The sequence below is a fragment of the Anopheles maculipalpis genome, chromosome 2RL (genome assembly GCF_943734695.1).
Source record: "Anopheles maculipalpis chromosome 2RL, idAnoMacuDA_375_x, whole genome shotgun sequence".
Classification (NCBI taxonomy): domain Eukaryota; kingdom Metazoa; phylum Arthropoda; class Insecta; order Diptera; family Culicidae; genus Anopheles; species Anopheles maculipalpis.
In genome coordinates, this window is record NC_064871.1 from 1868890 (window position 1) to 1883536 (window position 14647).

Genomic DNA, 14647 nt, shown 5'->3' on the forward strand with positions numbered 1-14647 from the left:
TGTGGGGACAAGATGGCGGATATGGTAAAAAGAGTGTTAAACAGAGAAAAACAAACAAACCCCTCAACGGACAGGCGTGTTTATCGGTACAGAAAATTGAATCCTATGCAAATACAATCGTTCATACATATATTTGGAGTATATATCAAGAAAGTTTAATAATGTTTAATAGCTATTATGATAAGCGCAAGAAAAACCACCACTTCTCTGACATCAATCTCCTCCCGCTCAAAATGCGTACGAAAATGTGGGCAAGGGTAGAAAAGGATCCTAGAGATCAGTGGGCCGCGTCAGCAATCAATTAGGAGGACCGCGAAACGATTTGCCGGATTTTTGAAATATGGGAAGAAACTATTCATTTACAAAACTTTGAGCATCTTGAAGCATTTCATTTCATACAGTCGTTCGCTTTCAACATTTTTCGATCGTAAGTTGTACTGATTTGGAATGATCTCAACACGTTGTTACTTCACAAATGTTATATTGAACCTCGCTTGGAGGGTATCATTGCTGAAAAACAGGAAACAATCACATCAATCACAATGATTAATACTTTTAACCGATAATTTCGTATCTAGGATCTTTTAACGGATTTATATGAGTGAACTAATAAAAAATACATTCTCCTGACTCGTGACTCTCGATCATTTCAAAATTGGGCCCCTTCGACTCAAAAGTATGCCGATCCCTGCTATAGATTATGCGTAAACAAACTGACCGGTTCCTCTGTTAAGTTCGGGTATTTCAAGGAAGGTATACTGCCATTTTGACGAAATTCTTAGCGTTCACAAATAGAGAAGATCAACTCAAAGTCGAAATTAAAGATCAGTTTGCGTGTACACTTTGCAGTAGTACAGCTTTGACAGCTTCAGACTTTACTAACAAATACGTCAGTTCTCTATTTTCCATATTACATACTTACACAATCAACCGTGAAGGAGCGTACAGGAAAAAGTTGCCTCGTTGTCAGGGTGACCGGAAGCGTATGAAGCAATCTTGTACTAGAACTGTTAGTAGTGCAAAGTAGGCGATGGAGATGTTTGAAGCTCAAACTAACGACGCACATCCAGAGAGAGAGAGAGAGAGAGAGAGAGAGAGAGAGAGAGAGAGAGAGAGAGAGAGAGAGAGAGAGAGAGGGAGAGAGAGGGAGAGAGGGAGAGTGCAGTAGAAACCCCTTATTGGAAGGTGAAAGTAAACCCTGTCCGAAGTGGAATTATTTGTGAAGCGTGTGAAAAACGAAGAAGAGAACAAGAGTCCATGAGCAGAACGAAAAAAAAAAATTGGCTGACTGGTGTTGTGTATTGAGTAATTTTCGAAGGAAAGAAAACAAATCTCATTCGCTTGAGAGCGACTAAACTTGAGGTAAGTAAAATATGTTTTTTTTTGCGGTTTACTTCACATTCTGTTTGGGAATTTTTGCTGAGCTTCTCGGCGTGGTCCTAATGGTAAAGCTCTCTGTTGCTCGGCAGCTAAGTTTTCGCGTTCCATTAACTGATTACGGATTAAGCTTCTTTTTGAGCCTTATCTCATCCTAGGTAAGGTGGAATAACAAGTTACTTTTGTGGGGGGTATACAAGTGAGAAAGCTTTCGTGAGGTTCGGCGGAATGTTTAATCTCTCTTCCAGGCGACAAAGCTGCACCGAAAACCAGCGGGTAAGGTAAACAACGGCCTGGACATAAATTTCCAGCCCGTTTTGTGTGTTTGGGTGGTTTATCGCAATCTTTTTAGACACCCCGAGTGGTCCTCGGTCTGTGGCCGGGAGAGCCGCGTATTGGCTTTGAAGAAATAAACAGCAATTGCACATATCGTGAGGATCGCAACGCCGCCAATTCTGTTCCCCACTTTACGTCGCTGGTTGCTATCGCTACGTTGCTATCGGGATATAGTGTGATGCAATGTTGTGTAGGTCCCTGTCACCTACCCGGAAGAAGCAGACCTTGAAACGGAACACCGTACGTAGAAACATTTGGTGACCATGGGATGCCACTCTGGGAGTTGTTTTGATGTCCCAAAGGCCCTTGAAATAACCTTTGCTGTTGCTGCTGTCCTGAGAGATTGCAACGGTTGCTGCGTTACATCCATTCGGCCCTGTCAACACATTCATTCCCAGTGTTTTCAAGTGTCATTTACCTTCGACGTTCGTGCTTTCATCGTTCGTTGGCCGCTCTGGAGAGCTACCGTAATGCTGCTAAATTCTTACACGACATCATTAATTCTCCTGTAGGATAATTGCAATCGTAAGCTAAATAAGGTACGGTACAGATTTTGTGCAATTCTGCCATTTTACAGGTGTACCTAGCCGCTGCACCTGCTTTTCTAAGTATGTATGCTTTTGCTCACACTCGGTCTTTCCACTTCTGCGCTTTTTAATGCCTTGGAAAAGTACTTGAACAGCTCGTACCCACCAAGGGTCAGGCGACGGATACCAGGATCGTTTCGAGGAGGACCTTTGTTTGCTTTTCACCATCGTCGTCGTGTGCTGTGGGAAAATGTTTTTCTCCCGTGTCTCTTTTTGCAGTGCAGCTGCTGCTACTGCTGCTGCTTCTGCTGGTTTGTCCGAGCCGAGGTGAGCAAATGAGCAAAAGCGGTCGCTAATCAAACACACCACCGACTCTATTTGTGTTTCTTCAAACGAAAACGGAATGGTCGAGTTGGAGCAATTGTTTTTTTTTTCTCCTGCTCTTCAGGACCATACTTCAAGATAAATCATGTCGTTTTAAACTGTTTTGAATAAATTTACCTCACCAACGTTTGCCCAGGACACCCCAGAACCAGGATGCGAGTGCTGACCCTATGGTCGTCTCCGTTTCTGTATCGTTTGTCCGGTGCATACTGGTGCCATACTCACTGAGGGGTTTGGAATTAGATTTTTAGCTTGCAAATGGGCCAAACATAACCGACTGCACAGTATGCACACACACACACACACAGCGGTCACCGGTAGCGAGAAAGGGCTGGGTACCGGACGTCAAGTGTTCCCGCGTTGTAAGAAAAAGGAACAGCGGATGAGGATGATGCTTTGACAAAAATTCCAGAAGCAACAACAACCTCGCCCGTTTGCTGTTGTAAGACCGCGTGTGTACCGAATGAGCGTGGCGGAACATGGGTAAAACGATTAAATTTTTAATTGCTTCATACATCATCTTGATGAATGATTTTGGTGTTTTGGTTTGCGCTTTGCTGTTGTGCCTGTACGCCGCGTAGAGCGCAGCGAGGTATTATGTTTTCGCTCTCGCGGAATTTTCTTCACGAAGCTAGCGCGGTGGTCAGAACACAATAACAACATTATTATCAAGATTGTACTGCGAATGCAGCAAATCATACAACATTTGTGTTTATTTGGTGTGTTCCAGATAAGAAGAGGGCGCTCCCGAAGTTTGTGTTGGAAAATCATTTGTTTGTTTACCCGAAAAGGATGTTTTTCCCTATTTTTTTCGGAAAAATGGAGTGAAATATTGCTATGCAGTTTGGTTAACTTTGTAGACATTTGGAATATGTTGCTTTTTGTTTCATTGTTAGGTTCAATAAACCTCGATGACCTGCAACGCTGTTCAACAGTACCACTCGAAAGGAGACCATTTAAATGCAAAACGTAAACGAATTAAACTATACAAAAAAGGATACTGGACAACCGCTACACAGAACGAGGCACATTATTTGCTACATTAAGTTTTGCAATTTTCCTGTTTTGTCTCATCGTCCACAGCATTTTAATGAGAGCTGCTTTGACAAAAAAACCTGCATTAATGGTGGCTCAATTTAATTACATTTCATTTACAATCATTACAGTGAAATGGATTGGCGCTAAAACTGTTTAGCGGGTCTGGTTTGCTGAAGAAGGCCCCTTGAAACTCAGCTTCACGTATTCCATTTTCATTCTTTCTAGTCTTCCTGGTGGACAAAAGTTCATCGGGACGACCTTCGAAATACTGTATGGGTCGTCAGGTGCATAACATGACCAGCCAATAGTATCTCGTTAAGCCAATAAGAAGAAGAAAGTATCAGGGATGATCCGGAGGCCAAAAAGGTAGCGACCAAGGACCAAGAATCGAATCCCAGCTAGATCGTTTCCTCGTAGTAAAGACTGTAAGAGAAAAAAAACCTTGAGGTTCGCTGGAAGCCTCGATGATCCCTTGGCAAACGAAGTCTCTTGGACAAAATGATCTCCTAAACTACCAGGGTTCTTGGTACATAGAAATCATCATCTCTTGGCGAATGTGACATGACCAAGGCTCCTGGCGAACGTTTTTTTCCCCGGCTTCCTCGGTAAAATTTGCTTCTAGCTGGTGTTTCTCGAAAGATTGGTGTAATATTTGGAGTGAACAGTTCACAGGTATGACCATCAATCCATGAGTTTTATATTTTTTTAATATGAACAATTCAATATTAATATTCAAATTCATAATTCATAAACAAAAATATTTTTTGTCAAGTTATAGGATACCCCACACGGCGACGAACGGAACGGATCGTGTGGTCTCGTTGAGGGTCGGACCCGAATTTTTGCAAGCCTAAAGCCAATGGTTCCCCTCGACGCCGTCATCTGTTTCCATTCGTTGCTTTTGTGGTGATGCTCGCGCGATCGGAAGTTCGTCCGATCTCAAAGGTCGTCTTTCGTTTCTGAATCTCGCTTTATCGTTCAATGCTGACGCATTTGGTTCGCGGGATTCCACAAGCGAAACATGAGTGTGCTGCGTCTGAGTGACTTCCGTGCGTGATCGTACGTTTCCGACTGTCGGTTGTGATACCTGGCAGTATCTAATATCTATGCTGCTTCCGGTCCTTAACGGTTGCAAACAAATGTTCGGAAACGTTGACTGTGCTGCTAGCTAAGCGTGGATTCTTTCTGTGCTCTAGAATCATCCTATTTGCTAATCAATTTGCAGATCAAATCCATATTCCATTCTTGGGATGGATGTAATACGTATTCATTCAATAAATTAAGACCTGAATCTGCATGCTTTTTGAAACGGCCTGGGTTACATTTTCTAAAACGCTGAGCGCGCTGCAGTCGTATAGCAACGTTCTTTGCTAATTAGTACCATGTCATCCGAATTGAGTAATTGCGATTGATTTCGAGTTGTGACTGTATTCAATTATGGATTGCAAAATCATTGTTCCGGCTTAACCGTAGGGTGCACAGGGAAAGTGAGCTACAGAAGTAAGGCAAGGGGGGAACACGCACACAATGTTGGGGTAAACATTTATTTCCACTTGTGCGCTGCACGGGGAAGTAGTCGCTTCGTGATGAAGGACGGAATAAACATTCCATTCTCGTATTGTTGCAACGCAATAAAAGAAAACCAAATGTGTTAAATTATTCCATCATCATTATCTGCTCCAAACTTGCCATCCAGTGGAGTGGATACCAGCGTAAGGTTATTCATGCGTGTGGAGTCGTGTGCCTGACGGGGTGAAATAGCAACTGTTCATTAATATTACCAATAACACATTTGGCCTGCTATAACATATTAATTTTGATTCCATTTTGCCATCTGCCCAACAGGTCGGGTCGGGCTCGGTTGTGGTTCGAAGTTATTATGCATTTTTTGAAGATAGATACAGTCAGTAATAGTTATTTGGGACAAATTGAATGTTAGGAACTAAATTGCGCCAAGTGCTGTTGGCAAATTCATACGACTTAATTAGTTTATCGCAAACAAAATCCTATCCACTAACAGTATTTATGGGTTTTTTTTATTCCGTTTTGCCAGTATCGAACGGGCGTCGTTGTTGGTGATTTTGATGCATTCGTTATTGGATTGGTAACATCGACAACATGATCCGTGGCCAAGTCCATTCCGAACAGTCATTACTGTTTCATTGCGCCATGAATAACGAATACGTGTACCGTGGCCGTATGCATGCTGCGCTCAAAGTGCATTCGGGAAATGCAAACCCACCGGCAACCTAATTGCCGTGGTCACGGGGCAACACGAGCATCGGCTTGGCTGTGTTCCGTTGGTGTTACCCGTAATCCGATGATGAGCACCCGGGTTTGGCATTGGAAAATGAACATCAAATTAGCTTGTTACGAATTTAATTCGGTTGTTACCTTTTTCTACCCTCTCATGCACTCTTACCCGTCGTGCCCACACATCTAACCACCCCTTCACACACGTCGGACCGATGGGAAATTTTCAATTTCTGCTAGCATAATTTATGCATACGGGAAAACTGATTACACTCACTCGGCGGTGGTGTAGTGCTTTCATTTTTTGTGTGTTCTCATCAATTTATATTATTCGTTGTTTTATTGGCTCGCCCTCTCCTATCCCAAACACAGTGCTTGAAACGGTCATTAGGGGACCAGTTTTTTTTTTTTTTTTTGGTGGACTCCAGCTACAGTTGTGAGGTTGAATTTCGGTAATTTCCTACGTCCGGGAATGCTGCGTGCACATTCCATTCGGTGGGTGAGGTGGGAGTTTTTTGGGGCGGTAGCGGTTTCAATGGCATGCGCCAACAGAATAATTGTAATAATTTGCATTAATCGTTCGAAAGTACATGTGCACATTGAACCGCTCCTCCACACACAGTGAGCGTGGTGGATTTCTACCGGCATAATGAGAACGAGGCTTTTGTAATAATCCCCAGCTGATCAAAGCGAAACTAACTACATTCCACATTATGCAGGCTAATCAGTGGATAGACGTCCACTGGATTCGGTAAAAACAGGGTCAACCCAATCGATGGTGTAGTGAGGTGAAGGAAAACACTCAATTCCCAGTTCAGTTCAGCTGAAGTAGAAGTTATCGATTCTCTGGTCCTGGAGCTGGACTTTAGGTTAGAGACCATCGTTTGCTTATTGGAGCTTGTTGAAGGTGGTAGCAAATACGGATAATCAGTCCGATTAACTGAACGAGAGTAAGAGGAAGTTAGTTAAGCAGTAACGTACGTTGAATTAATTTAAAGCTCTACTTTCACGTGTTTATTACACGAGCAATTTTAAATGCAATATGGATGGGGAGAAATTGTAACGCTCATTCAAGACATCCATTAAAGCCGTTCAATTGTCTCAGATACGGTTACAAAGACAAAATACGATGGAATGCTAGAACGATTTCGTTAAACTGAAAGGCTATATATCTCACATTGGCAGCTTTCAGAGGCAAGGCTTTTTCAAAAATTTCGATTTTTCTTGAAAATCGTACAATTAAATTGGTTTCACAAGAAGGAAAAAATAACTTCAAATGATTGCATAGATTTCACGCACGTGCGCAGAACATGCAAATAATTAATGCCCCAATTATTATCTTGTTTCTTGTTGATTCTTTTTTTCCAATCAATCCATTCTAGATAATAAACAATACCTTTTGTAAAGGCAAGAAGAGGTGGAACGTAGATAAATCATCAGAAAATTTTTATTTAGCCTAACGCAGTATAATATACCAGACGGCGCCGCTAAACTGTTTAAGTGCTGTTTAACAAGACGGTAGGAGCTTGTACGCTTCATATCAGCTGAGATGTGTAGTAAGAAGATCATAAAGGAATCTAAATCAAATCATTTATAGGGTTTTTATTGTTTTTGTTGCCCCTTTGTTCTCTCTGTTAAGCCAACGAATCGTGTAAAAAAGTAATTAAATTTTCCATTTTTTTATTGTAACTCTTCTAATGAATCACTTACCTGTTCATTTGCACTAGCACAGCTTTCCAGTTCGTTTCTTTCGATTTTACCATCTTCGTTTGGATTCTCGGAAGGACGCAAAAACGTTTGTGGGTCTCGTTAAAATAATAAAGTAAAGCGAAAAGAGAAACGGAGCGTCGTAGAAAAGAAATCATCAATTTATTTGAGTCTATGAAACATCAGTTACAGTTACAAGTAAAATCGTATATATGTACTTCTGCTGCAGGATGAGAGATGATGACGACGTGTCTGCTGATGTGATCGGTATGAAGGAATTTTAAAGGAAGGCGTGTGGTGTGCTACCATTCTGGGAACTGAGACACGCTTCATTGTGCCGTTTCGGTGGCAAGAATCGTACCTGGGAGGAAAAACCGGGGGGAAAAATCCTACGATGAACGTACTATATGCAGCTGCAGGGTGTTTTTACTAGAGCGAAAAACGGAGGACGGTGATGCTTGCTGTAGAAAAACGGACAAATGGTTTGATGTTCGGTTTGGAAAATGATAAGATTACCACTTCTTAGGTTATAGACTGCGCTCTTACAGAGAAAGGAGGGAAAGAAAATGGTTGGTTTTCCAGCTAATGATAACAAAGTCTTACGCTACACGCTTTCGTGCTGAACGTTGGAGTCAGTAAACTTTCGAGTTCATTCCGTTTGGGTTTCCCTAGCTGTTGTTGGAGGAGCTAATTTGTGGAGTATCATTTTCTGTTTCAACATCGGACTCTGTCAGCCATCTTATTTACATCGGGTACGGATTTGTTTGTGAGCTGTGTCCCGGGAGATGAGATGATGAAGTGGAACAACAGTGGGTTGAACATCGGGTGATTGCAATGCTGATTGCAACATGCAAGATGCATGCTGTCAGGTTGCTTTCCAGGATTTCCATTCTATGCGTGTGCGTGTGTGTGTCTGTGTCGTATTAGTGACGGCTAATGGATTATTTACATTTGCAGTTCGAGTTCGAGAGCAGCATGATCAAGATCGGCACATTCCACGATGCATTGTTTTGTGTGTCCATGCACATGCTCTATGTTTCAACGCGGGCTGGAGTTTTGATCCGGGTCCGTGACTCGTGTTGTAAAGGGTAATGGATCCGTGACACAGTTCGATTCCTTCGCTAATAGCAAATTTGCGCTACATATCTCAAATCCCGTTGCACCACACACGCACACACCATTGTTCTAACCGAGTTGTCGTCATTAGTGGTGATTTGTGTTCTTGGAATGCGAAAAGCTTCCAAGACGCTGACATACCTTATACAATTTTGTAACATTATGCCACAGTTACTGCAGCATTTTCTCTTAAAATGTAGATTTTGTCTAACTATTAATATTCACATGATATAACGATCCCATCCATCCGTAGACTGTGGACATACGCTCGCTGTCTGCGCCCACTTCTCGCTGCATCCTTTCTTAGCCACTATCTCCGGGATGTTTTTACGCCGTAAATCACCTGCCATGACCACCGAACGGAGATCTGATCGATTTGACCAACCAGCACAGTGCGGACGAAGCTAATGATAATATTAAATTTTTACTCCCGCCCATGCCGGCCAGCCAGCGGTCCAGTGGCCCGTGGCCACGGTGGCTAAAGCGGCGATTATTTATTAACACACTATTAGCGCTGCTATTGCCGTGCTGCATTGCGGCTGGCTGCTCACCGTTGATGACGTGCACGACGACGCTCGCAGAGTCTGTGGCGGGTGAACGAGAACACAGAGAGATAGAGAGACGGGTTTATTAATGTGTAAATGGTAACAAATTCGTTCGAACAAATGAAGCGTTTACTAATAACTCATAATACCGAACCAAACCGAGCCGTTCTGCGTGCGCTGCGTGTGTTTAGTGGAGCGACCTCCAGCTGAATCAAATTTAAAGCTCACCGCGTGCTTGAGCTTTGAAGTGATTGGACCCGTAACGCTTGGGAGTGTAAATTGGTTGACAAATCGTTTCGATCGGTCGATTGGAATTGAAGTTTAATAAGCATTGCTCCACTCACAAAAGGGTTTAGAGCGATAGTGTGCGCTGGGTGGTGGATAAAATTCATTACTCATTATTGCCCCAAGGAAGGCAATAATCGAGGCGTACTAATTCGCTACCGCGTTGCTCGTTGATTCACGTCACAACGACGACGACGGCGACGCCGACAACGGTACGATTTATGCCACATTAACATACTAATTGTTATCGGACTTAACGTTCGATGGACGGGAGGTAGATTAAATGCGGGAAACATTGGATAAATTGGAAACCGGAGCCGTTTTTGCGCATACAGACACGAGTCTGGCAGCTCAGTGGAGATAGTGGTAATTTAATCACACACACAGGCAAAAAACGATACGCAAATGCATTCTTGCTTGCTGCAACACTTGCCTGCGGGGTTGGGGCTGACGTGAACAAACGTAGCAGAATTCGAACGAAGAAAAAAATAAAAGGAAAAACGGTTCCATTTTGTTGTCAGGACCGGATCGAAAGCAAAAGAGCATCATCGGGAAAGTGTTTTATTCATGAGTTTCAAATTCAAATGCACTAGCATCGGTCTGAGTGGTGAAGAAAGGCTAGATACATAGACTTGCAGAGGGGTTTTTTTTTTCAACTTCATCGTCGTAGCCGTTGTGCGGGTGTGTATGTGCTTCTTACCCACCTTACCCATCACCCTTCCAACTGCCCTTCCAACTTTCTTGGGCGGCATATTTACATTTGCATCCGTTCATCGGCAATTTAGGATCGGACGAGTTTATTTGCTCGAACGAAGAAAGGAGGCAGCAAAAATGGTTTGATATGCAAAAGGCAAATGGATGCGTGAAGCGAAATGGAAACGGTTTCCATAGTGGGCGGGGTGGCCACACTTTGTGTGCATGGCACTGTGGGACAAAAGTGTTAACAATAGACATATTTGTGTAATAGTTAGCTAGCTTTTTAAGATCTTTTTCTAATATTTAATTTTAATTTAATTTAATTGATGAATATCGGTTTCCCGTAATCCTCTCACTGAACGTCCTTCGCTGGAAATGGAGGCGCCTAGTACTTAGTCAAAAGAAACAAAAAAACGTGGGCTTCCACAGTTGGAGCTTTATAATCATCCATTCTCTCCAATTCGTTTTCTTGTTGAATGACATCGAGATCGTAGGACGTACGGATCCTTAGAATTTAACCGAGATCTTGGTTGTACTGGTGGAGGACGCACTTTTCGACAAGGTTCGATTTAAACAAGTTGGGCTTCGGGATGACGTTGCCCCCTCATAAAACCCACACTCTGCAAAATTAATTAATGTTCTTCAAAACAAAAACACCTAAACAGTATCTTTTGTCCACGGTTTGTGCTGGACCACCTCATAGTGTCACGCTCATCAGTATCAACGCCGACGGAGAAGAAGTAACGTGGTACGGAATACTTGCACATCGGACAAATCACCGTCGGTACATGGGATACGCATCATCACCCTTCTTGCCAACAATCTACGGAAGACGAACGATGCAAAACCGATTAAAAAAAGCGGTATCCTTCTGCCACGCGGGACACACTGATTGCAAAATGATCCACCAAGGCCCAGAGCGTCCGGTGTGGCTATGGTGATGCCAACTGATACGCGCTTTTTTCTGTTGCGTACCATTTGGAAATGAATAAAATAGACCGAGAAAGAGAAGGAGAGGAAATAGGGGAAGAAGGGCATGGAAGCAGAGAACGGAAAGCTTCCTTAGGTAGAGCCCTTAAAAGTCCATTACTATTCTCGCACCCAATTCGCCGGTGGGATTATAAAGGTGCAATCGACCGATCGGTTGGGTCTTCTCATAGAAATGTGGGATAAAATGTGGGGCCACAGTTTTGTTTTTTTTTTCTTCTTCGCAATCTTTCTGCTAGCCACGTGTTAGTGTACCTCACACAAAAATATGTTTTCTAGCATCGTCTCCAAGCAGCGCAGCAGCAAGAAAAACAACATCATTATACTTCTCAAAATAAGATAGATAAGGCGAAGGGTTTCCCTCTTTTGCATAATGGAGCAAACACATTTTTTGGGTCGGAAAATTATGCCTCGGGTAGATTTCGTTCCCGAGAATAGGTTCTAAGAATGTTCTTCCCATTATACAGGTGTTTCCGAACCGATGGGTCCATGTTAAGGAGGTTTAAAGGCTCATAAGCACGAAAGTTACATGCATACGTGCAGGCTCAGTTGGCGAACTCTTTCACACACCACGTACTATCCGGAATTACATGCAATTAGATAGGGCTAATGAGAACGAGCAAGAGCGTACTTGAGAGTGCTTAAAAATCATTTAAACTAAGCGACACTCTGCCATCTGGGTGCTCTGGAGTGTTTCTCTGAGCAACAGTCCGGTCCGTAGAGGTTTGACGGCTTAGATCGTGCCTTCCATGTTTCGCCGATCCACGACCAAACCATATTCATACGAATCGACTCATTTCGCTTATCAATTTCATTTTCATTTCGTTTCATTTACATTCTAATTAGCCTGGGTTCGGTTGATGCCAAGGGCCCGAGATGCGCACAGCGTCGCGTCTTTTTTCTTGGTATACTGCTTGTACATGCATGTACACTGCCAACCAAACCAACCCACTCGACGTAAGCCGCCATCCCATCCCAGCTGTAACGCCAGCGAGCTTAGATCAAGATGACGAATAAAAAAATGTCGAATTGGCCACCTTTTATCTGGCCGTGGTGTATGTCCTTTTTTCCGCACTCTTAATTATTCCACGTCGAGGCGACGGGTCATTGGTGGCCGTGTTCAGAGATGATGGTTGCGTGCCGGTGGGAAGTACTGAAAGCTACCAGATCTCTTATAGCTCGGTGGGTGAGATGGAGGTCGTGTTACTACACCCCATTTTAACGGCCAGCATGTGCTGGTTTGGTGAAGCAGCATCCTTTTTCGCAATTGTCACTGCGGTTGTTACCGACGTCGTCGAGTTCTTCTTCATGATCACCTCCATCTCCATTGGCTAGCCCATTGTGAAATTTCCTTGTTTTTTTTTTTTGGTCCTTTCTACAATGCCATCTCGCTCTCACACTCGCTCTCTCCTACTCGCTTCCTCGTCCTTCGGAAGGTTTCGTAGAATGAAACAATTCCCGGAAGGAATGAAGAGCCCAGAAGATGCACGGGAATTAATATTCATCGTTTATACTCCAGTTTTAAATTAAACATTCTACGGAACGTGACACTCGGCAGTTTGTGTGCGCGTGGCCGTGTGTCCACTATGCGTACGTGGGAACGTGCGTCCGGTGATCTCCTGTTACTCCTCCTCAAGCTTCATGTTAGCTTAGCAGTGTGTGTGTGTGTGCTCGTAAGTATACGTGTGCCACGGGAAAGAGTGATATGAATAATGAAAGCTGATAGTACTGCGTCGTTCCGGGTCAACTGATCCAGGTGGCTCGCCCAAGCGCCCCGGGGAGAAGTACCTACCTATATACATAAGGGCAAGCGTACCACTCGTAAAGTAGGTAGCATACAAACAGGTCCAAAAAGAAAAGGAAAAACAAAACCTTGCTTGTAGTAAAGGAAGAAAATAAAAGCGGCCGGGGTCCATTTTTTGTGATTTTATTTTCAGACGGGATGCTTCCAGCGGTTTCTCGCATGTCATGATGGCGCGACGGCCATGGTGCAGGTGTCGTTTGCGAAGCGTGGGAATGCTGCTGCTAGGGCAAACATTGAAATGAAGGCAACACTGGACTGGAATGCAGCGTACATGTGCGCCCAGTAGATGGGAAACAGAAGGAAAAACAAGTAACACACTTGAAGGTTAGTGGCGGTGCCAGCCAAACGGCAGCAGCAGCACCAGCCTCAGGGACGCACAGCAAATAGCTGCGGATCCCGATAGTACAGGGAACAGAATTCATGCCACAGCCTGTAAGGATCTTTCTTTGCACAACGGCGTGTATTTAAGACGGGAATGGAAGGAGGGACAGGGATCAGAGCACAGGGGTAAGCGCAACGGACGTTCAGGCTTTCCCGCAGGCTTTTATCTTTAGCCTTGTTCTTTGCGATCCCGTGCAATGGATGCATGGATTTGCTTCGAGGCTTTGGGTTTTGAAATCTGAGTGTCTCATTTGAATAACCTTCTAGAGAGAGATAGAGAGAGAGCCAGAGAGAGAGAGAGGCAATTCCCCACCGGTTCGGTACGGTGCAAGGTCTTCTTTGCCTTGGAGAACACCCCAAAGGAAGACCAACCAACCACCGTTTCCACCTCCAAAGGGACGTGTTGGGTCGCTTTTGTGCCGGAACTTTCGCCTCCATTATGTCGAAAGTTTAGCTCTATTTACGCGAAAAAGGTGGCCCTTTTTGGGCCACGGACTTCTGCACTGTGCAGCCTTGCCTGGGACCAAACATTCAACCTCACGTTTCGCTAATATTTCAGGCAGGTTAGAATGGAAAACTAATGACGGAGCATTGGGCGATCTTTTGTGTTCGCGATCTGCCGGAAGTGAGATTCTTTTTTTTTTTTCTCTGTGAAGCGAGCGATCGCCATCATCGGATAAAGAAAAGATGGCCGACGGGGAAATGCAACGTAACGTAATGGTGGTCACCTCGTTTGTTCGTGGGTGGGTTAATGTCGGAATTGGTGTTACTAAAAACTATCTTGCTGCTGGGTGTGTGTGTGTGTGTGTGTGTATGGGCATTCATGTCGATGTTTTCGTTCCGGGAAGGGCTTTGATGTTTTGAGTTCTTGTTTGTGTCCTGGCTGCTTCAATGAAACGGGGTCACCAGTTTAAAAAAAGGGCTACCGCTTTTGTTTGTAGTGTCTTTTTTTTGTTCCTGTGCTGTAGATTTTGAGGAATACTACAAAGTAACATTGTTTTTACATGGATTTAAATTCCTCATTTCGTTTTAGGAACATCAGTTACTTCAAGAGTTCTTAAAGTTCGCTACATAAAGAGCAGCCAAACGAAACGAGTCGTTGTTACATCGTGGCAAATTATTAACTTTGAGAAGATTGTCGTCATTACGAGAACACTTGTTCGGTGTTACCGATCTCTCAACGTTTCATCTTCCACATGGAGACGCAGCAA

General features: G+C 43.7%; 3 protein-coding genes across 3 annotated transcripts in view; all 3 read right to left on the bottom strand.

Moving 5' to 3' along the window:
* Positions 1-14647, bottom strand: part of LOC126559372 (DNA-directed RNA polymerase II subunit Rpb4) — a 254757-nt gene that overhangs the window by 171133 nt on the left and 68977 nt on the right. The window lies entirely within an intron of this gene.
* LOC126558456 (glycerophosphodiester phosphodiesterase 1) overlaps positions 1-14647 on the bottom strand; it is a 357972-nt gene that overhangs the window by 141297 nt on the left and 202028 nt on the right. The gene's annotated exons all lie outside the window — the stretch shown is intronic.
* LOC126558618 (protein sidekick-1-like) overlaps positions 9004-14647 on the bottom strand; it is a 46597-nt gene continuing 40953 nt past the window's right edge. The window contains exon 5 of the mRNA XM_050214662.1: positions 9004-9322. Within this exon, the coding sequence (XP_050070619.1) occupies positions 9078-9322 (245 nt within the window). The 3' untranslated portion in view covers positions 9004-9077. The remainder of the gene's footprint in view (positions 9323-14647) is intronic.